General features: G+C 52.4%; 1 protein-coding gene across 2 annotated transcripts in view; it reads left to right on the forward strand.

Moving 5' to 3' along the window:
- The window catches only part of LOC102454325 (lysine-specific demethylase 2B-like), a 149,408-nt gene that overhangs the window by 74,553 nt on the left and 52,018 nt on the right, over positions 1 to 22,837 (forward strand). For both annotated transcript variants that reach the window (XM_075915989.1, XM_075915990.1), the window contains exon 3: positions 11,807 to 11,950. In XM_075915989.1, coding sequence (XP_075772104.1) covers positions 11,807 to 11,950 — 144 coding nt within the window. The remainder of the gene's footprint in view (positions 1 to 11,806; positions 11,951 to 22,837) is intronic.

The following is a 22,837-nucleotide window of genomic DNA, read 5'->3' on the forward strand; positions in this document are numbered from 1 at the left end:
CTGCACCAGAGATCGATCTTCTGGCACTCAATTTAGTGGGTCTAGTTAAAACCCGCTAAATTGAATGCTGAGGGTGGCTCCAGTCTGTGCCGGTACTCCTTGCAGTTGCAAGGAGTAAGGGAAGCCAATGGAGGGCATTTGCTCTCATCGGCCTCTCTCTGTGAAGACAGCGCCAAGTTGTACCTTAACCCAACCCATTTTACCCATAAATTGGGATGATGATGAGGGAGACGATGTCTGAGTGACTCAATCTGAGCAACGTTCCCAGAATTAGTTCTGGAACAGAATGGCTCAGAAGTACTCCCAGTCAAGTGGCTGCAAAAGCCCACACAGAGGGTGGGATTTGCAGATATGCTCAGCATTGACCTAACTCTGTTCCCATTGAAGGTAATGGCCATTGACCTCAGTGGGAGCTGAATTAGGCTAAAGCTTAGAACAACCGAAGTATAAAACATACCTGCTTTGAGCCCTAGTGACTACAGTCCTTGTGTTGTGACACAGGCAGTGCTGGGAAAACTCAATGAGCTCAGAGTCGGCCTCTGTTGAACACAGGGTTTATGTCTGAACAAACGCATGAACTGAGCTACCACTTGTCCTTTCTGAGGAGTAGGGAGGTTGCTGTAAGTTTGGGGATTCTTGTTTTAACTCATCTAAAACAAACTTTTAAAATGTACAGATGTCAGTGCCTAGAAATACTTAGCTGAGATTTCATTGCCAGCTTCAGCTCTGCTCATGACTCACTGAACACTTGAGCCACACACCCTCTGCTGTCCTAAAGAAGCCATCTCTCTCTCACACACACACACACACACACACACACACACTTGTATATGGAACATACACTCTCTAGGTCAGGGGTGGGCAATAATTTTTGATGTGGGGCCACTCCAAAATTTTGTAAAGAGGTCGAGGGCTGCACTCTTCCATATTAATGGAGGAGGTATGGTGGCCTGGGACAGCGGTTGGGTGCAGAAGGGAGCTTGGGGTAAGGGAGGGAGTTTGGGTGAAGGAGGCAGTTGTGACCTGGGGCACTGGACTGGGGTGCAGATGGTTGGAGTGTGACCTAGGGCAGGGAACTGGGGTACAGGAGGGGGTGCAGGGATTTGGGTTGTGAGCTAGAACAGGAAGGGACTGTGATCTTGGGCAGGGGATTGGGGTGCCAGATCTGGGAGGGAATATGGGTGCAGAAGGGGGCAGAGGATTTGGGTATGGGGAGTAGGGAGCACGAGTGGGGAGCAGAGGGTTGGGGAAGGGAGGGGCTGGGGTGCCAGAGGCAGGGTCTGGCCAGGAGACTTACCAGCCAGCAGCCCTTTCCTGAATCAGCCTTCCTGCCAGCCAGTGTAAACTGCGGGGCAGCACAGCTTCACAGGTGATTAATCAGCCCCACCCAGTCAGTCAGTCCATGCACACAGCCCTGATTGTGCTGGGGGTGGGAGCAGCTCCTAACACTCCCCCTTCCCCTTCAGACTCACAGTTTTTAATGAAAAAACGCCTGCAGCCGTGTTTCTGAGTGGTGTGCGGGTGGGGCGAGGCAAGTGGGGAGCTGACCGTCAACCAGACATCGAGCCGTTGATCACTGCCCGTTGGGCCTGACAGTCTAGCCATCTTTCTATCCATCTTACAGTCCATTTATCCAATCCATATTCCCTTAACTTGCTGGCAAGAATATTGTGGGAGACCGTATCAAAAGCTTGGGTGGGGCGAGGCAAGTGGGGAGCCTGCCTGAGGCTCCCCGCAGCGTCCGCGGGCCGGATCCAGTGGCTTGGTGGGCCAAATCTGGCCCAGGCACAATCAAGGCTATTTAAATCGCAGCTTCATTTCCCTCTGCTGATCAGCCTAATCTACATGGCTCCATCGACGGAGCCATGTAGGTTAGACACACCCTATCTGTTTTTTAATGACTCCTAACATTTGTGGCAAGGGTCCCTCTTCCCCAAGCCACCGCTGGGTAGGCCTCCTCCCCTTAGCCCCCAAGTTTGGGGGTTTTTCAGCGGGTCTCAATGGTAGGGAGCCCGGCCAGGGGCCCACAGGCTCCCTCCCTAGCTGCCTTTACCTAATGCTGGTCAAAATTGTTCTCTCCGATTTCTTCCTCTCTGTCTCTCAACCACCTTCCTCTCGTCCTCTCACTCTCCCCCCCCCCCCCCCCCCCCCGCCCATCCTCCAACTGCTGAGGCTTTTAAAGGCCCTCAGAGAGACAGCAGAGAAGTCAGCTGGTCCCAATTTGCCTGAGCCAGCTCCCTCCCAGCTGCATCTAATTGGGCTGCAGTTCTCTGCTTCTATTTACAGGTCTTTTACCCTTTTGGGCTGCTTTTTCCCTTCTCTGCAGCAGCTCCCTGGCCTGACCCTGTCACACATTCTATTTGCTTTTTTGACTGCCGCTGCACACTGAGTGGGCGTTTTCAGAGAACTATCCACAATGACTCCAAGATCTCTCTCTTGAGTAGTTGTAGCTAAATTAGTCCCCATCATCTTGGCTACGTCTACACTGGCCCCTTTTCTGGAAGGGGCATGTTAATTTCAGAAGCCGTAATAGGGAAATCCGCGGGGGATTTAAATATCCCCCGCGGCATTTAAATAAAAATGTCCGCCGCTTTTTTCCGGCTTTTAAAAAAGCCAGAAAAGAGCATCTACACTGGCCCCGATCCTCTGGAAAAAGCACCCTTTTCCGGAGGATCTTATTCCTACTTCGAAGTAGGAATAAGATCCTCCGGAAAAGGGCGCTTTTTCCGGAGGATCGGGGCCAGTGTAGACGCTCTTTTCCGGCTTTTTTAAAAGCCGGAAAAAAGCGGCAGACATTTTTATTTAAATGCCGCGGGGGATATTTAAATCCCCCGCGGATTTCCCTATTACGGCTTCTGAAATTAACATTCCCCTTCCGGAAAAGGGGCCAGTGTAGACATAGCCCTTGTGTATATAGTTGGGATTATTTTTTCCAATGTGCATTACTTTACATTTATCAACATTAAATTTCATTTACCATTTTGTTGCCCAATCGCTTAGTTTGGTGAGATCCTTTTGAAGCTCTTCACAGTCTGCTTTGGTCTTAACTATCTCGAGCAGTTTGGTATCATCTGCAAATTTTGCCACCTCACTGTTTACCCCTTTCTCCAGATCATTTATAAATAAGTTGAATAGGATGGGTCCCAATAGAGACCCTTGGGGGACCCCACTAGTTACCTCTCTCCACTCTGATAACTTACCATTTATTCCTACCCTTTGTTTCCTGTCTTTTAACCAGTTCTCAATCCACGAAAGGACCTTCCCTCTTATCCCATGACAACTTACTTTACTTGAGAGCCTTTAGGGAGGGACCTTGTCAAAGGCTTTCTGGAAATCCCTAAGTATACTATATCCACTGGATCCCCCTTGTCTGCATGTTTGACGACCCCCCTCAAAGAACTCTAGCAGATTAGTAAGGCATCACTTCCCTTTACAGAAACCACATTGACTTTTCCCCAACAAATTCTATTAATCTATGTGTCTGAAAATTTTATTCTTTATTCTTTACTATACTTTCAACCAATTTTCCCGGTACTGATGTTAGACTTACCGGTCTGTAATTGCCAGGATCAGCTCTAGAGCCCTTTTTAAATATTGGTGTCACATTAACTATCTTCTAGTCATTAGGTACGGAAGCCGATTTAAAGGATAGGTTACAAATGACAGATAATAGTTCAGCAATTTCCCATTTGAGTTCTTTCAGAACTCTTGGGTGAATGCCATCTGGTCCCGGTGACTTGTTACTGTTAAGTTTATCAATTTGTTCCAAAACCTCCTCTAATGACACCTCAATCTGGGACAATTCCTCAGATTGTCAGCTGAAAAGAATGGCTCAGATTTGGGAATCTCCCCAATATCATTAAGCCATGAAAATGGAAGCAGAGAATTCATTTAGCTTCTCCACTATGACTTTATCATCTTTGAGTGCTCCTTTAGCATCTCGATCGTCCAAGGGCCCCACTGGTTGTTTAGCAGCTTCCTGCTTCTGATGTACTTAAAAAACATTTTGCTATTACTTTTTGAGGTTTTGGCTAGCTGTTCTTCAAACTCCTTTTTGGCTTTTCTTATTATATCTTTACACTTAATTTGACAAGTTTATGTTCCGTTTGTATTTTCCTCACTAGGATTTGACTTCCACTTTTTAAAAGATGTCTTTTTATCCGTCTCTGTTTCTTTTACTTCGTTGTTAAGCCACGGTGGCACTTTTTTGGTTCTCATAGGCTGTGTCTAGACTACATGGCTCCATCGACGGAGCCATGTAGATGAGGGTTGTAGGCAAAGGGAAATGAAGAGGCGATTTAAATAATCGCCGCTTCATTTAAATTTACATGGCTGCCGCGCTGAGCCGACAAACAGCTGATCAGCTGTTTGTCCGCTCAGCGCGCTAGTCTGGACGCTCTGCCGACATCAAAGCCCTTTGTCGGCAGCCCCATTATTCCTCGTGGGATGAGGTTTACCGGGGCTGCCGACAAAGGGCTTTGATGTCGGCAGGGGAGTGTCCAGACTAGCGCGCTGAGCGGACAAACAGCTGATCAGCTGTTTGTCAGCTCAGCGCGGCAGCCATGTAAATTTAAATGAAGCCACGATTATTTTAATCGCGGCTTCATTTCCCTTTTTCGAATACACAAATCTACATGCCTCCGTCGACGGAGGCATGTAGTTTAGACGTACCCTTAGTGTGTTTTTTTAATTTGGGGTATACATTTGAGTTGGGCCTCTATTATGGTGTCTTTGAAAAGTTTCCATGCAGCTTGCAGGGATTTTACTTTAGTCACTGTACCTTTTAATTTCTGTTTAACTAACTTCCTCATTTTTGCATAGTTCCCCTTTCTGAAATTAAATGCCACAGTGTTGGGTTGCTGAGGTTTTTTTCCCACCACCACACTCTGGCAGAAGACAGGGTCAATATACACAGTCCACCGCACCACAACCATCATTGGGAAAACTGCAGTTTTGAAGGTGTGGTCAAGGGTCAGAGCGACCTCTCCCTGGAATGAACGCAGTCCAGCCACCCTTTTAGCCATCGTTTTATGACCCTTCTACTACCAGTGGGCCCATATTACCACGAACCAATGGGTCCTAGAAATAGTGAGATCTGGATACACTGTCCCCTTATTGTCTGTGCCCCTACCCTTCCCCTTTCCCTGTCCCTCTTCAGGGACCCTTCCCATGAGCAGCTGTTACAGGTAGCAGTTGAAAACCTTCTCTGCCTAGGTGCCATAGAACCAGTTCCTCTACAATACCACGGGAGAGGGTTCTATTCAAACTACTTCCTCACACAAAAGACAGGAGACTGGAGGCCTATCCTGGATCTCGGAAAAATAAACAAATTAATCCGCAATCAAAAATTCAAGATGGTAACATTGGGGACTATCATACCAGTGCTGGACGAGGGGGGCTGGTTTTCAGCCCTCAACCTTCAAGACGCCTATTTCCACATAACCATTCATCCTTCTCACAGAAGATTCCTCAGATTCACAGTGGGGGGAAATCACTACCACTACTGGGTCTTACCCTGCGGCCTCTCAACCACACCCCATGTCTTTTCCAAGACACTAGCAGTGGTCAACGCCTATTTGAGATGTCAGGGGGTGATCATATTCCCCTATTTAGACAATTGTCTAATCAAGGGTACTTCTCGTCAACAAACTTTAACCATGATCCATATCATCTGAGACCTTTTCTCCCATCTCGGTCTCCTAATACAGTTCCAAAAATCCACCTTGGAACCCACTCAATCAATAGAATTTATAGGAGTCACCATTTATGTGGTACAATTCACAAGACTGCGCATGCGTTGTCTGCAGGGGTGGCTGGCAACGGTGTACATCCTGACTAGACACAGTCTAAGCAAGCGATTGATGTGCCTTAGCACTCACCTCTCTTTGTTGGTGGACGCGCCCTAACAATCTTCTGGAGGGAGTACCTTTCCAACAACACAGTCTAACATGCATGATCACCACCAATGCATCTCTCACCAGCTGGGGCGCCCATTGCAGTCACCTTATGGTTCAGGGCAGATGGTCACCCCAGGAGACACATCTACACATCAACATTCTGGAGCTGAGGACGGTCTGCAATGCTTGCCTCCACTTCCTCCCGATAATTCACAACAAAACTATCCGCATCCTCACGGACAACACACCGTGCATGTTTTATATTGATTGATGGGTGGGCGGGAGGGTGCTCAATCACTGTCACTATGTGTTGAAGTGGTCAGGTTTTGGAATTGGTGCATAACGAATCACACAACCCCAACAGCCATGTACCTACCTGGTCATCAGAACATCATGGCTGACACCCTGAGCAGACAGTTCTCAGAACAGCATGAGTGGGAACTCAATCTGACGATCCTTCATCCCAACAACAGACTTGCTTGCGACTAGAGTCAACCACAAATGTTCATATTACTGCTCCAGGGTGGGTCAAGGCAGGCACTCACTGGGAGACATGTTCCTCCTACCTTGGACAGCACCACTCCTTCCCCCCGGCTGTGGCAGGCAGAACTACGCCTTCCCACCAATCCCCCTAGTCTCCAAGGTAATTCACAAAATATGCACAGACCGAGCAAGAATCATTCTGATCACCCCATCCTGGCCCAGACAAGTGTGGTACCCTTAACTTTCAATACATGTCAACCTGCAACCCAATACCTCTTCCAACCATTCCTGACCTTCTCTCCCAACATCAAGGATGAATACTTCACCCCAACTCGTGAACCCTCCAGCTTACAGCATGGTCCCGAGAGAGTAAAACAGGTCCTATTGAATAGCCGTCGTCCTTCCACACTGAATATGTACCAGAACCACCACCTCTATAACTACTGTCCTTGAGTACCTCATGGACTTGAAGGAATCTGGACTCTGTTAGCTCCATAAGGGTTCACTTAGCATCCATTGCTGTCTTTCATGACTTAGTGGATGGCTCCTCAATTTTCACTCACCGCACTACTAAGCATTTCCTTTCTGACCTACACAAGATGCATCCTGACCTGCACCCACCGGTACCACCATAGGATTTAGTCCTTGTCCTTAACACTTGCAGCCTCTGTTTGAGATGTTGGCAACATGCTCCCTCCATCACATGGCTATGAAGGTAGCATTTTTGGTTGCAACTACATTGGCCTGGCGAGTGGGTGAGATTGCATCTCTAACGGTGGACCTGCCCTATACAATTTTTTCTAAGAACAAGATTCCATTTCGACCCCATTTCAAATTTCTACCGAAGGTCGTCTCTACTTTTCATATTAACAAACCTATTTACCAACCCACATTTTACCCAAACCCCCACAACTCTATCAGGGACACTATCCTACACACCCTGGAAGTACGACAGGCTGTGGCGATCTATCTTGATAGAACGAGACAATTCCAGGCATCCACCAGACTTTTTATCTCCACTGCTGGGCCCTCTAGAGGATCAGCTATGTCAGCACAGCAAATATCTAAGTGGATATACTCCTGTATCCATACCTGTTACAAACTTTGCAACAAGTGCCCTTCCTGGGGGAATCATAGTGCATTTTTCCGAAAGAGCTCTTTTGGAAAAAAGCATGTGTGGATGGGGAGGAGGGTCCTGCTGACCCATGGAGGAGCCACAAGCCCCCCGAGGCCCCCTGGCCCTCGCAGGGAGCAGCCCCAGGGGTCCCAGCACCCACCCAGGGGGACCAAGAGGTGGACACTCTCCTGGTCCGAAGCGGAGATCATGTCCCTCCTTGAGCTGTGGGGTGAGGAGGAGACATTGCAGGATCTCCACTCCAAGCGCCGCAATGCTGATATCTTTGAACGCATGGCCCAGTCCATGATGGAGCACGGACACCCACCCCGGACCTTGGAACAGGTCCAGAGTAAGGTGCAAGAGCTCCATCAGGGATATGTCCGGGCCAGAGCGTGCAGCTCGCGCTCAGGGGCAGGACCCCACACCTGCCCTTATTACCAGGAGCTGCACCAGGTCCTGGGGTGTGGGGAAACGTCTTCCCCACCCATTGTGGTAGACTCCGGCCTCCAGACCCCCATCGTCGCCTGGCCGGAGGTCACAGTGGAGGAGGAGCAGGAGGACCAGGGCCAACTGGAGGAGAAGGAGGAGACGGAGACCGTGACCCTGTCCCTGGAGCCGGTGCCTCCTCGGATGCTGGGGAGGGATCTTCAGGTGAGTGGTCTTAGTTTGTCACACACACACAGGGTGGGGGAGGCTGGTGCACAGGGGGCGGGGGGCGAGTGTCGCTCGGGCTGCTCAGGCTGGACATTGTGCTGCTGTCTGCGCATGTGGAACCACGTGCAGCATTACTGTGCGGCACGTGGATTCAGCAGGCAGCCCCTGAGCATGGGTGGGATCCTGCTGCCAGGCTCAGTGGAGGCCACACACACATCCTGCCGGGGGCTCCCAGCACCTGCCACAGCTGGAAGCAGGCTAGCCACAAGGGCGCAGGCATGACCCCAGACACACCAAGGAGTGCTGCACACAGCACACGGGCATGCCTGCATGTGAGAGGCACCATACGCTCCCACGGGCAGCACTACGAGCCGCAGGTGTGTGTGTGGACTCCAGGGAGGTCCAGGTTGCTCCCGGCTCCTCTGACGCCCATGAAGGGAGCACACTGTGGTCGGACACTTCCCTTGCCTGCTTGTCCATGGGCCAGGGGGCTTGGGAAGCGGGCAGCATGGTGCCCTGGGCACCTCGGGGCCCCTGTGAGGCAGGGCCCACTGTGCAGGCCACACATGGCCTTGCTCTCAGGACATCCCCCTCCTGTGGGCCACGGACTGTTGGTCGCTGCTCACAGAGGAGGGCACGGCCTCAGGGACAGTGTCTGCAGGGATGACTGACCACCTCTCCCGCTTTGTGTTCTCCACACCTGGACCAGCCATGACTGAGGGCGCGCCACACCACCGTCGCAGCCACCTGCCAGAGCCCGGGAGACCCGAAGATACGCCAGGGTCCACGAAGACCTCATGCGCCATCATGTCAGTGTTCTGCACAACATACAGCAGACCCTGGCACAGAAGGTCCGCGAGGACTCCGAGTGGCGGAACCACGCATGAGACCAGCTCATGTCGCGGTGCGATAACATGTGCCATCATGCCATGCATGATGGCACAACTGCCTGCTGTTGCTCCTCCTGCCTTCCACCCTCCTGCCGCCCCCGCTATGCCCATTCCCCCCCGCCTGCCCCCCATGCAACACCTCTGCTCCCTTCCCTAGGTGATGCCCATGCCCCCTCCCCCTGCCCCCCCTGCCATCCCTGACCCCGCTCCAGCCCCCCTTTCTGCCCACCCCTCTGTGGTCCCCAGACCCACCCAACCCCAACTCCGAGGAGGTCCCTGCACCCAAGGTGGCACATCTAGCCTCCCCCTCCCCCTCCCCCTCCCCCTCCAGGTTATGAGCCCCCCTCCCCCTGCCCACCTTTTCTTAATGTTACATAAATACAGACTTTGTTTTTTTGAAAACCAAACATGTGTCTTTATTGAGAGGTCAGGGAAGGGGTGAAGGGAGGGCCTGTGGTGGGGAAGGGATAGGGCTGCAAGCCAGAGGCCCTTATTGGGGAGGCCCTGGGGAGAGTTACTGGGGTCCTTGAGAGAACCTCTCCCTCAGGGCCTCCTGGATGTGCACCCAGGCCTGATGGGCATGGCGGATGGCAGCTGTCCGCAGCTGCTCGAACGCTTGCCTCTCATGGCTGGCATCTACCCCCCACCCAGGTAGGAAGGCCTCCCCCTTCCTCTCCACAATGTTGTGGAGGACACAACATGCCGCCACCACCTCAGGGATGTTGTGCTCCCACACATCGAGGCGGGTCAGCAGGCACCTGAACCTCGCCTTGATGTGGCCGAAGGTGCACTCCACCTAGATCCAGGCCCGGTTCAGGCGGGCATTAAATTGGTCCCTGCTGTGGTCCAGGTGTCTGGTATATGGCTTCATTAGCCACAGCATCGGGGGTAGGCCGCCACCCCCACGATGCACAATGGCATCTGCATGTCCCCAACCGCAGTCATGGCAGGGTTAGAATGTGCTCACCTCCAGCTTTCTGTACAGGCTAGAATTCCGAAACACGCGGGCATTGTGTGCCCTGCCTGACCACCCGACAAAAATGTCCATGAACTGTCAATGATAGTCCACCAGGGCCTGCAGCACCATAGCAAAGTAGCCTTTCCTATTAATATACTGGGCCGCTTGATGTTGTGGTGCTCGGATAGGGATGTAGGTCCCATCTATGGCACTAGCGCAGTTCGGGAACCCCAGGGTGGCAAATCTGGCCACAGTTGCATCCAGGTCTCCCAAGCGGATGACCCGCCGCAGCAGGATGGAGGCCCTCACCACCTGCAGGAGACAAACAAAACACAAAACAGAATGAGAGAAGGAGTGCCGGAGCCCTTTGGAGGTGACTGCCCCCCACCCCTCCCCCAAACACCCCAGGAGCCACCCCCTATGAGGCCGCTCCCCCACCAGCAGCAGGGCTGTTTGAGGGTGGGAAGGCACAACCCCCCAGGGGGATGGGGCTTTCCCCCACCCCCATTCCACCCCCCATACCTCCCAAGCCCCCCTTTCCTGAGGGTCCCCCTTTTTCAGGACTCCACGCCCGGAGGGACTGCAGCCCCCAGAGTGCCTTACCTCCATGTGGTCAAGCTCATGCAGGACCAGGAAGGCAGCTGGCAGTAAGTGCTGCAGAAACTGCAGCATGACCGTGTGGGGCCATCGCATGCCATGGGGCAGCTCTGGCTCCATGGCACCAAGAGAAAAGCTGTGGTCTCCAAGAAAGAACAGGGCAACTACAGCAGGCACTGCGAGAGGTAGCAAGCAGGCGGCAGCAGCAGCGAAACTTCTGTCCCGGGGGTCCCTTTAAGCGCGTGTCTCTGCAAGGCTCCAGCACCAGCACTCAGAAGCAACTGGTGACCTAAAGCCCTGCCTGAAGTGGTTCCAGGTGGCCTTTTATGCGAGAGAGCATCCAATCAGTCTTTCAAAAAAGCAGATTGCTTTTTCGATGCTCTTTTGTGTATGGGCGCACTCTTTCAGAAGAAGTTTTTTCTGAAGATCTCTTCCAAAAAAAGCTTCTTCCAAAAGAAGCCTGCAGTCTAGACATAGCCTTTGAAACCAAGGTAACAGAAATAACTAAAATAGCTGGAGAATTGCAGCATCTTAACAGAGATCTGGTGTGGAAAGAAAAATATTTCCACTTGCTAGGAATTCACCCCGTTGCCTCCTGTCTTCCTATGTTTTTATACAGTGCTTGAAAAATGGTATCCTAATCCTGAGAGTGGCCTGTAGGTGATAATATGTATAGATATTATTCGTGGTTAGATCTAAGAGTTGAGTGTGTCATAGTGTTGCTATGGACTTCTTTTGTGACCTTGGTTGATTCCCATAACCTTCCTCTTCTCTTTCTGTAAAATGGGGTTGCTGCCTACCTGCCAAGGGAGGTTGAGGTATAACAGAGCAATGTTTTTGATGTTCTAATTTCTCTTCTGTGTCACTCTATTTCAGTACACTAACTCACAAGCAGGGCTCTGTATCTGACTACTGTAAACTTCTAAGACCAAGGCATATGTGCTGATGTACTTAGTTGGCAGGATTCATCCCTCAGGTTGTCCATTGGCTTTAGTGGTGTTACAGGAGGCCAGTATCATCCCTAGTGTATCTCTTTCACTACTTGTTGCTCTAGAATGCTCATCCTTCTGTTGACGTCCAATTCTTGTTGCATTCATTAATTACACAATCCCCATACCACAAACTGCTTTGAAATTATTTGAATGTAGTCTTGATGGTCTTCTCCATTATGTTACTTATGTCCTAATCTCTCTCTCATCTATGCAAACAGCCGGTGCTGCCTCACACTGCTGTGTGTCTGGTGTGTGGAGAAGCTGGGAAGGAGGACACTGTGGAAGAGGAGGAGGGCAAGTTTAATCTCATGCTAATGGAATGTTCCATTTGTAACGAAATAATACATCCAGGATGCTTTAAGGTGAGTCGAGAAAAATGACACTGATGGTGGTAAAAATCAGAGACCGTCACTTCTAACTAACTGCTTGAAAGCCTTTTTGTGAATAAGAATGTAGAGTTGGCACAAGGTGTAGGTTGGCAGCCTGAGAACCCAAAACTCTCTGGCTACGTCTAGACTGACATGATTTTCCGCAAATGCTTTTAACGGAAAAGTTTTCCGTTAAAAGCATTTGCAGAAAACAGCGTCTAGATTGGCACGGACGCTTTTCCGCAAAAGCACTTTTTGCAGAAAAGCGTCCGTGGCCAATCTAGACGCGCTTTTCCGCAAAAAAAGCCCGATTGCCATTTTCGCGATTGGGGCTTTTTTGCACAAAACAAATCTGAGCTGTCTACACTGGCCCTTTTGCGCAAAAGGACTTTTGCCCGAACGGGAGCAGCATAGTATTTCCGAAAGAAGCACTGATTTCAGACAGTGAGAGGATGTCCACCATGGGGTCCTCCGGTTCCTGTATCTCTTCTAAGGGGAGATTCGTGTTCTGGGCAACCCTGCGCAGCAGTTCCTGGCACGCCCTATGGTCCACTGGCAGGGAACCAGACACGGAGGTGCCTGCCACTGCCTTGTCTGGAGACAAAGATGAATAGGCATGTGCGGGCAAGGTGTCCTCAGTTGGCTGTGTCTGGGGTCCCTCATCTGGCTCCACCTGATGCCTCTGCCTGGGTGACCAGTCCCGGGGCTCAGGGGGTGGGCTGTCTCCTCTTGGTGGGTGGAGCGCCGGACCCCGGGCATGCGGCTATGGGGGGGGGGGGGCGCAAGTGTCCCCGCCCCGTGGCGCCCGGCGGGCGAACGGCCACGCCCCCTGGCGCCCGACAACCTCGAAAGGTTGGGGACCACTGCTCTACGCGCTGTGGAGACAAGAATCTGGAGTGATTAACCGGAGCCAGGACTGAGAGACTAGCCATACTGGTAAAGGGACCACGGGTAAAGGGACCACGGAGGGAAAGGTGGTTCACGGTGGACACCCGCTCGCTCACGATGATGAGGTCTCATTGGGTCTGAGTGAGCGTTTAATGAGGTACCACCCCCTTAGATTGGAACAGGTGGTGGAGAATGTGGGTAATTTTGCGATCCTAGCCCCTGGGTCTAGGGGTACACACAAAAAAGGGGGAAAAAAGGGAAGGGAGAACAGCATAGCAGGCAAGATGGATGCAGCCAAGATGTTTGAATGGTTGGTGGAACACCAGCGCCAGCAGCAGCAACAACAAACTCAGTTGTTGCAGCAATTAGTGGCCCAACACTAGAAGCAGCAGAGGCAGCTGCTGTGGGAGCTAGCGGACCAGCAGGAGAGATGGCTCCAGCAGGGCACGGCCTTGGGGTGGGCCAGCATGGGAGCCTCTGTGGGGTCAGAAGAGGGACCCGTAGGTGCTCCCCAGTTGCCTATACGCCTAACTAAAATGGGGCCCCAAGATGACCCAGAAGCTTACCTGGTGACATTTGAAAGGGTAGCTACTGCTGCCCAGTGGCCCGAAGAGCACTGGGCCACCCTTCTTGCTCCCTATTTATTGGGGCCTGCGCAACTGGCCTACTGCAGTTTAGCAACCAGGGACGCTTTGAATTATTATAAAGTAAAAGAGGCCACCCTGGATCAAGTGGGGGGTGACCCCAGAGACGTATAGACAGAAGTTCAGGCAGGAGCATTACCTGCCGGGGGCCCGCCCACGGGCAGTGGCCCAGAAGTTACATGAGGTTTGCTGGCGGTGGTTAGAGCCTGACCGGCGTACGAGCATGCAGGTAGTGGACCTCAGTGCTTGAGCAATTCCTCCAGATTTTGCTGGCTGAGGCACAAAAGTGGGTGAGAAGGCATTGGCCCACGGCCCTAGCAGATGCTGTCACCTTAATGGAAGACTACCTGGCTGCTGAGGTACCCGGGAGTGGGGGTAAAGACCTTAAGGACTTGGGGGCAGAGCGGCCGATCCCCGGGAGGGCTCGGTGTCCCCGGGGAGGTAGGGGCAGAGAGCTAAGTTGGACCCCAGGGAAGGCCGAAGCGAATAAACCCGTAGCTCCAGGATGTGAGGTTCAGGACCTGGGGAAAAGAGAAAGATTCGCTAAACATGAGGAAATAGACCGGTTTCCGAGGCTTGAGGGAACCTCTCGAAGTTGTTGCTATGAGTGCGGGCAAGAGGGACATTTTCGTAGAGACTGCCCCTTTATGGATTGTTCCTTTGGGCAAGTGGTGCCCGCGGCCCATAGGGCCCGGCCCCGGGGTAGCGACAAGATGACGATGAGGGTGAAGATAGAAGGGGTGCCAGTGCTGGCTTTAGTGGACTCGGGCTGTGGGCAGACTATCGTTAGGGCTGACCTGGTTGCGGAACCCGAGCTTGCGGAAGCTTCGGTTTGGATGAAGTGCGTTCACGGTGATGTGCAGCAGTACCCCATGGCCTGGGTGTGGCTCACCGACGACGTGGAAGACGTGACCTGCCAGGTAGCCTTGGCCCTGAAATTAGGACACCCGGTGCTATTGGGGCGAGATTGGCCTGGATTCCAGAGGGTGGTGAAAGCCTGGAGCCAGCAAGCCTCCTTTGGGCCCAGCGCGGGGAGGCGGGAGAGTACCTTGGTAGCGCAGGAGGCGCCAACCGAAGGACGGCCAAGGGCAGAACAAGCTGCGCCACGAGTCGGCGGAAGGAGCCCGACCTGGTGGGAGAGGACCTTATGAGTGGGATGGCAGGGAAGGACTTCCTTCAGGAACAGAGAGGGGACCCTTCCCAGTTATGTGGGTGCATAACTGGCTGGATAACCGTACTCAGAGAGTAGTTACTAATGGTTCACAATCCTGCTGGAAAGGTATAACAAGTGGGGTTCCGCAGGGGTCTGTTTTGGGACCGGCTCTGTTCAATATCTTCATCAACGATTTAGATATTGGCATAGAAAGTACGCTTATTAAGTTTGCAGATGATATCAAGCTGGGGGGGGTTTGGACTGCTCTGGAGGACAGGGTCATAATTCAAAATGGTCTGGACAAACTGGAGAAATGGTCTGAGGTAAACAGGATGAAGTTTAATAAAGACAAATGCAAAGTGCTCCACCTAGGAAGGAACAATCAGTTTCACACATACAGAATGGGAAGCGACTGTCTGGGAAGGAGTACTGCAGAAAGGGATCTAGGGGTTATAGTGGACCACAAGCTGAATATGAGTCAGCAGTGTGATGCTGTTGCAAAAAAAGCAAACATGAATCTGGGATGCATTAACAGGTGTGTTGTGAGCAAGACATGAGAAGTCATTCTTCCGCTCTGCTCTGCGCTGGTTAGGCCTCAGTTGGAGTATTGTGTCCAGTTCTGGGCACCGCATTTCAAGAAGGATGTGGAGAAATTGGAGAGGGTCCAGAGAAGAGCAACAAGAATGATTAAAGGTCTAGAGAACATGACCTATGAGGGAAGGCTGAAGGAATTGGGTTTGTTTAGTTTGGAAAAGAGAAGATTGAGGGGGGACATGATAGCCGTTTTCAGGTATCTAAAAGGGTGTCATAAGGAGGAGGGAGAAAACTTGTTCATCTTGGCCTCTGAGGATAGAACAAGAAGCAATGGGCTTAAACTGCAGCAAGGGAGGTTTAGGTTGGACATTAGGAAAAAGTTCCTAACTGTCAGGGTAGTCAAACACTGGAATAAATTGCCCAGGGAGGTTGTGGAGTCTCCAGCTGTGGAGATATTTAAGAGCAGGTTAGATAAATGTCTATCAGGGATGGTCTAGACAGTATTTGGTCCTGCCATGGGGGCAGCGGACTGGACTCGATGACCTCTCGAGGTCCCTTCCAGTCCTAGTATTCTAGGATTCTATATGATTCTATGATTCCTTGACCCTTCCTTGTTCCTGGGAACAAGCCGGTGCCACAGGACGGGACCAAGACTCGGAGGAGCGGCGGGCCCAAGGCCCCTAACTTTGAGGTACAGGGGGAATCGGTTGTATCGGGTGACGCAGGAAAGAGGGGGACGAGGGCCCTTACGGCAGTTGTTAGAGCCAATTTGTTACCAGAGGCAAGTGTTGGAATTGGCCCATGCTAACCCCTGTCCTGGCCACCTGGGGAGGGAAAAAACCCTTCAGCGGATCACCCAAAGGTTTTTTTGGCCGGGGGTACATAAGGAGGTACAGGATTTTTGTAGTTCGTGTCCTGAGTGTCAACGAACTCAGCCTCGGACTGGGCCTAAAGCCCCATTTGTCCCATTACCGGTGGTAAGGGTTCCCTTCGACCGCGTGGCGATAGACCTAGTGGGACCACTAGAACAATCTAAGGAGGGGTATCAGTATATCTTGGTCCTAGTGGATTATGCCACCAGATATCCCGAGGCAGTACCCTTGAAGAATACTACAGCGCCGACAATAGCCGCTGAGCTAGTTAAGATCTTCGCCCGGGTGGGGATACCTAGGGAGATGCTTACGGATCAGGGGACCAATGTGTCCTGCAAGCTGATAGACGAATTGTGTAGACTGCTATGCATTAAGACCCTACGCACGTCCGTCTACCATCCACAGACGGATGGGCTAGTGGAGCAATTTAACCGAACTCTTAAGAGTATGCTCTGCCGGTTCACCGAGGATGGCCCCCAGGAGTGGGACAAGCTGTTGCCGGCCTTGCTGTTCGCAGTGAGGGAGGTACCGCAGGCATCCACGGGGTTCTCCCCTTTTGAATTCTTATGTGGGCGTCAATCTAGGGGAATCCTGGACTTGGTCAGGGAGGCCTGGGAAGAGCAGGAGTCTCGGGTACAGGGGTCGGTACCCTATGTCTTACGTCTGCGAGAAAGGCTACAGCGATTAGGAGACTTCGCTAAGGCCAACTTGCTACAGGCCCAGAATAAGCAGGCGTATTATTACAACCGAGAGGCGAAGCTGAGAGAGTTTAAGCCCGGAGACAGGGTACTCCTCCTGTTACCCACGAAAGAGTCGAAATTGCTAGCGAAATGGCAAGGACCCTTTGAGATTATTCGAAAGGTAGGGACCGTAGACTATGAGGTGAGGTTGGTAGGGAAAAGACGAGGGACGCAGATTTACCATGTCAATTTATTAAATAAATGGAATCCCCGAGAAAGCTTGCTGATAACACCCTGCCCACCTTCAATGGAATTGGGGCCCTGGGCGGGAGATGTCAACAATCCAAAGGAGGTGGCGATGGGGGGGAACCTCACCCCGCCCCAACGAGAGGATGTTCGGGAGATCCTCAAGACCTACGCCCAGGTATTGTCAGCGACACCAGGACGCACTTCTATAGTGAATCATCATATTGCCACCACCCCGGGGCACAAGGTACGTGACCCGGTGCGTCCGCTGCCGCGGAAGTTATGGGATACCGTTCAGGAGGAGGTGCAGAATATGTTGCGCCTGGGGGTGATCGAGGAGTCCCGCAGCGACTGGAGAAGTTCAATAGTCCTTGTACCCAAGCCAAACGGGTCTGTCCAGTTTTGTATAGACTTTAGGAAGGTGTGTGCAGTCTCCCGATTTGACGCCTACCCCATGCCCCGGGTAGACGAGCTTCTGGAAAGGTTGGGCCAAGCACAATATATCTCGACATTAGATTTAACGAAGGGGTACTGGCAGATCCCGTTGACACCCACATCCAAAGAAAAGATGGCATTTTCCACCCCCTTCAGGTTGTTCCAGTTTAAGACCATGCCGTTCGGACTGCATGGGGCGGCGGCGACGTTCCAGAGATTGATGGACCAAGTACTTAGGGAGCACCGCCAATACGCAGCGGCGTATATTGATGATATTGTTATCTATAGTCTGACCTGGGCCGAACATTTGCAGCACCTGCGAGCAGTGCTCCAAGCTCTAAAAGACATGGGGCTGATGGCCAACCCCGAGAAGTGCTACATAGGGCAGCGGGAGGTCACGTACTTGGGCTATACTGTGGGAGGGGGGAAGTTAAGACCCCTAGTGAGTAAAGTCCAGGCCCTAACAGAATATCGAGCCCCAACTACCAAAAAGCAAGTGCGCCAATTTCTAGGGCTGGTGGGTTATTACCACAGGTTTATACACAATTTTGCGACCGTAGCGGCTCCTCTAACCGATTTGACCAAGGGGTCACAACGCAAGAGGGTGTGCTGGTCCGAACAACGTGAACTAAAGGTTGAAATCCTACCTAATTCGAGCCCCGGTGTTAGTACATCCCGACTTTTCAAAAGACTTTATTTTACAGACCGATGCCTCCGCAGTCGAGCTTGGGGCCGTTCTGGCACAAGAAATCAATGGGGAAGTGCATCCAATAGTATATTTGAGCCGTAAACTATTCCCTAGGGAACAGGCTTATTCGACTGTGGAAAAAGAAGCGCTGGCGGTAAAATGGGCCGCAGAGTCGCTAAGGTACTACTTACTAGGGAATCCCTTTGGCTTGTTATGGACCACGCCCCCCTGAGATGGCTGCAGTCAACGAAGGACACCAACTCCAGGGTGATGAGATGGTATCTAGCATTGCAGCCATACAAGTTTGAAGTGCTACACCGCCCAGGGAGAAAGCACAACAATGCTGACTTCTTTTCGAGGTCTATGGGAGGAGAAGAGGACTTACAAGACGGAGACGTGAGGAACTTAAGGGTGGCGGTGTGTGACGGGGTGTTGGGACCCCACACCGCGGAGCCCTCTGAACCCCGCACTTACGGGAGGGGAGTGGAGGCACTCTGCGCCCGAGCAGCGTTCCCCTGCGGCGATGCCGGGGTTGTTTGTGGGCCACTGCTGGCACATGCACGGAAGCGCCCGGGCCTGGCCCGCTGGCCCGGAGGACTGCGCCTGCGTGGGTGTCCCGGCAGCAGGGCGCCGGGTTTGAAAAGCCCCCTCCTGCTGCAATGGCGGGAGGGGCATCTGTGACGGCACGTTGGGGTTCCCCCGTCTCCTGCACCCCGAAATGGCACAAACAGACTGCACCAGCCGGTGGAATAGAGGAAGTTTATTGCCTCTCCAGGATACAGCACAGCACAGATGGAATCTGGTCACAGAGCTGGGCTAGGATGCCTCAGGCCCCCTTGAGATGGGGGAGACTGGGCCCCTAAACTCCAGCCCCTTTCCCTAGGCTGTCTCCTCCATGCTCCCAGCCAGCAACTAACTCACCCTCTTCCAGCCCTGCCCCCCAGCCAGGGCAGCCTCCACCTTCCTTTGTTCCTCTCCATGGGGGGTGTCTGGCCATACTGGTTTGCATAGTGACTCATCCTGTTTTGCTGGGTCGTGGTACCCACGGCAGCCAGTGGGGGTTACCCCAGAGCCAGCAGCATAGAAACCAGCCAGGTACCCCCACTACGTCACAGCATCCAACAGGGCAAGCCGGGGTCCCGGGAGGCCGGAGTGAGGGGAAGCTCGGCAGAGACCCGCCCCGCCCAGGGGGGAAGACCGGAGGAGAGTGGCCGTCCGGGGAAGAGCCGGCTACGCAAGCCTCGATCTCGCCGCGGGGGGACAGACGTCGGCACCAACCCTTGGCGAAGACGCGAGCGGAGGGTAGGAAGTAACCCAGGAAGGGGTGAAGCGGACATCGGGCAGTGTTGAGAGCTTTGCTGAGACCCGCGGGTTGGTGAGGTGCGGGGCACGTCCCCACCAACCGAGCAGAGGATAGGTATCTTTGCTCTTAGGGTCCTGGGTTGAGACCTGGAGTGGGGGAAGGCCGCTGGCACCAACGCTGACACCGACATCATCGGCATCGCTGTGGTCGTCTCAGAGTCGGAATCAGATGCGGCGTCAGTCCTGCCACAACTGGAGCAGCTGCGTCAAGAACGAAGGGACCCGCCGGTGCAGTGGCAGCAACAGTGGCCATCACCTACACAGTGGCCTTTCTGGACACCCAGGCCATATCATCAGTCTCAGGGTGCACCCAGGTCGACGGTGTCGACAGGCCACAGGTCCCGCTCCCCTCGGGATAGGCGCCATTTGAGGGCACCATTGGTGATGGAATCCCACCCACCAAGAGGAGACAGCCCACCCCCTGAGCCCCGGGACTGGTCACCCAGGCAGAGGCATCAGGTGGAGCCAGATGAGGGACCCCAGACACAGCCAACTGAGGACACCTTGCCCGCACATGCTTATTCATCTTTGTCTCCAGACAAGGCAGTGGCAGGCACCTCCGTGTGTGGTTCCCTGCCAGTGGACCATAGGGCGTGCCAGGAACTGCTGCGCAGGGTTGCCCAGAACACGAATCTCCCCTTAGAAGAGATACAGGAACCGGAGGACCCCATGGTGGACATCCTCTCACTGGAGGGGCCCCCCAGGGTGGCTCTGCCTGAACTATACGAACCTATGGCAGACCCCGTCCTCCATTCCCCTGATGGCCAAGGGTGTCGAGAGGAGATACTTTGTTCCCTCCAAGGGGTATGAGTTCTTATACTCTCACCCCCATCCCTCATCGATTGTGGTCTCAGTAGTCAATGAGGGAGAGGCAAGGCCAGCAGGCCCTGGCTCCCAAAGCCAAGGAGGTCAAGAAGACTGACCTGTTTGGCAGGAAGGTCCACTCAGCAGGGGGCCTACAACAAAGGATCTCCAATCAGCAGGCAATCCTTAACCACTACGCTTATAAATCATGGGAAGCACTCACTAAAGACAAAGAGTTGCTGCCCCACAATGCCTGCCAGGAATCCAGAGCCCTGTTGGAGAAAGGTCGTACCATAGCCAGAACATCCCTACAAGCGGCCCTGGACTCAGCGGATTCAGCAGCAAGAATGCTCTCAACTGGAGTGGCTATGTGCTGATTTGCATGGCTTCGTGCCTTGGGGCTTCCCCCAGAGGTCCAGTCCATGTTACAGGATCTCCCCTTTGAGGGCAACGGCCTGTTTTCAGAACACACTGACTCCAAGCTGCACTCCCTCAAAGACTCCCGAGCGACTATGAGATCCCTGGGGATGCATACCCCGGCATCCCAAAGGCGCCCGTTCTGCCCTCAGCAGCAGAGATTTGTGCCTAGACAGCACCATGCGCAACAGCACAGGCGCAATAGGAACAATAACAGGAGGAGAACCCCGTCCCAACAAAATAACCGGGGAACAACTCCTCCAAGCCCCCCCCCCCCCCCCCCAGCCCCAAACAGGCCTTTTCAAGGTGTGCCTGAGGGCAGAGCACCAGACCTCCTGGATCCATTCCCTCTGTTTTCAGCCAGGCTATCCCACTTCAACCGCACGTGGGCCAGTATTACGTCGGACCATTGGGTCCTCCACACGGTTGGAGTTGGGTACTCCCTGCAGTTTGCATCCCCACCACCTCGCCAGCCCCCTTCTCCGTCCCTCTTCAGGGACCACTTTCATGAACATCTCCTGAAACAGGAGGTCCGATCGCTCCTTGAGGCAGGTGCAATACAAGAGGTCCCTTGCGAAATCAGGGGCAAGGGTTTCTATTCCCGCTATTTCCTCATACCAAAAGCAGAAGACGGTCTCAGACCAATCCTGGAACTAAGGAACCTCAACCGCTGTATGTGGAAGCTAAAGTTCAGGATGCTCACTCTGGCCACCATAATCTCTTATTGGCGATCGTGAGAGGTCCCGGATGATTGGAAAAAGGCAAATGTACTTGAAAGGGATAACAAGTGGAGTTCCTCAAGGGTCTGTTTTGGGACCCGTACTATTCAATATCTTCATCAATGATGTAGATATTGGGATAGAGAGTACGCTTATTAAGTTTGCAGATGATACCAAACTGGGTGGGGTTGCGACTTCTTTGGAGGATAGGGACATAATTCAAAATGACCTTAGCAAGTTAGAGAAATGGCCAGAGGTAAACAGGATGAGGTTTAATAAAGAGAAATGCAAAGTGCTCCACTTAGGAAGGAACAATCAGTTCCATACATACAAGATGGGAAGCGACTGTCTAGGAAGGAGCATGGCGGAAAGGGATCTAGGGGTCATAGTGGACCACAAGTTGAATATGAGTCAACAGTGTGATGCTGTTGCAAAAAAAGCAAATATGATTCTAGGTTGTATCAACAGGTGTGTTGTAAGCAAAACTCGTGAAGTCATTCTGCCGCTCTACTCTGCACTAGTTAGGCCTCAGCTGGAGTACTGTGTCCAGTTCTGGGCGCCACATTTCAAGAAAGATGTGGAGAAATTGGAAAGGGTACAGAGAAGAGCAACAAGAATGATTAAAGGTCTAGAGAACATGACCTATGAAGCCAGGCTTCATGAACTGGGCTTGTTTAGTTTGGAAAAAAGAAGATTAAGGGGGGACATGATAGCGGTTTTCAAATATCTAAAAGGGTGTCACAAGGAGGAAGGAGAAAATTTGTTCCTCTTGGTTTCTGAGGACAGGACAAGGAGTAATGGGCTTAAAGTGCAGCAGGGGAGGTTTAGATTGGACATTAGGAAAAAATTCCTAACTGTCAGGGTGGTCAAATATTGGAATAAATTGCCAAGGGAGGTGGTGGAATCTCCCTCTCTGGAGATATTTAAGAACAGGTTAGATAGACATCTGTCAGGGATGGTGTAGACGGAGCTTGGTCCTGCCTTGAGGGCGGGGGGCTGGACTCGATGACCTCTCGAGGTCCCTTCCAGTCCTATGATTCTATGATTCTATTGCCCATCTTTAAAAAAGGGAAGAAGGACAATCCAGGAAACTATAGACTGGTCAGCCTCACCTCAGTCCCCGGAAAAATCATGGAGGGGATCCTCAAGGAATCCATTTTGAAGCACTTGGAAGAGAGGAAAGTGATCAGGAATAGTCAACATGGATTCACGAAGGGCAAGTCATGCCTGACCAATCTGATTAGCTTCTCTGATGAGCTAACTCGCTCTGGATATGGGAAAGTCAGTGGATGTGATACACCTTGACTTTAGCAAAGCTTTTGATACGGTCTCCCACAATATTCTTGCCAGCAAGTAAAGGAAGTAAGGATTGGATAAATGGACTGTAAGATGGATAGAAAGCTGGCTAGACTGTCAGGCCCAACGGGTAGCGATCAACG

The sequence above is a fragment of the Pelodiscus sinensis genome, unplaced genomic scaffold (genome assembly GCF_049634645.1).
Source record: "Pelodiscus sinensis isolate JC-2024 unplaced genomic scaffold, ASM4963464v1 ctg57, whole genome shotgun sequence".
NCBI lineage: Eukaryota > Metazoa > Chordata > Testudines > Trionychidae > Pelodiscus > Pelodiscus sinensis.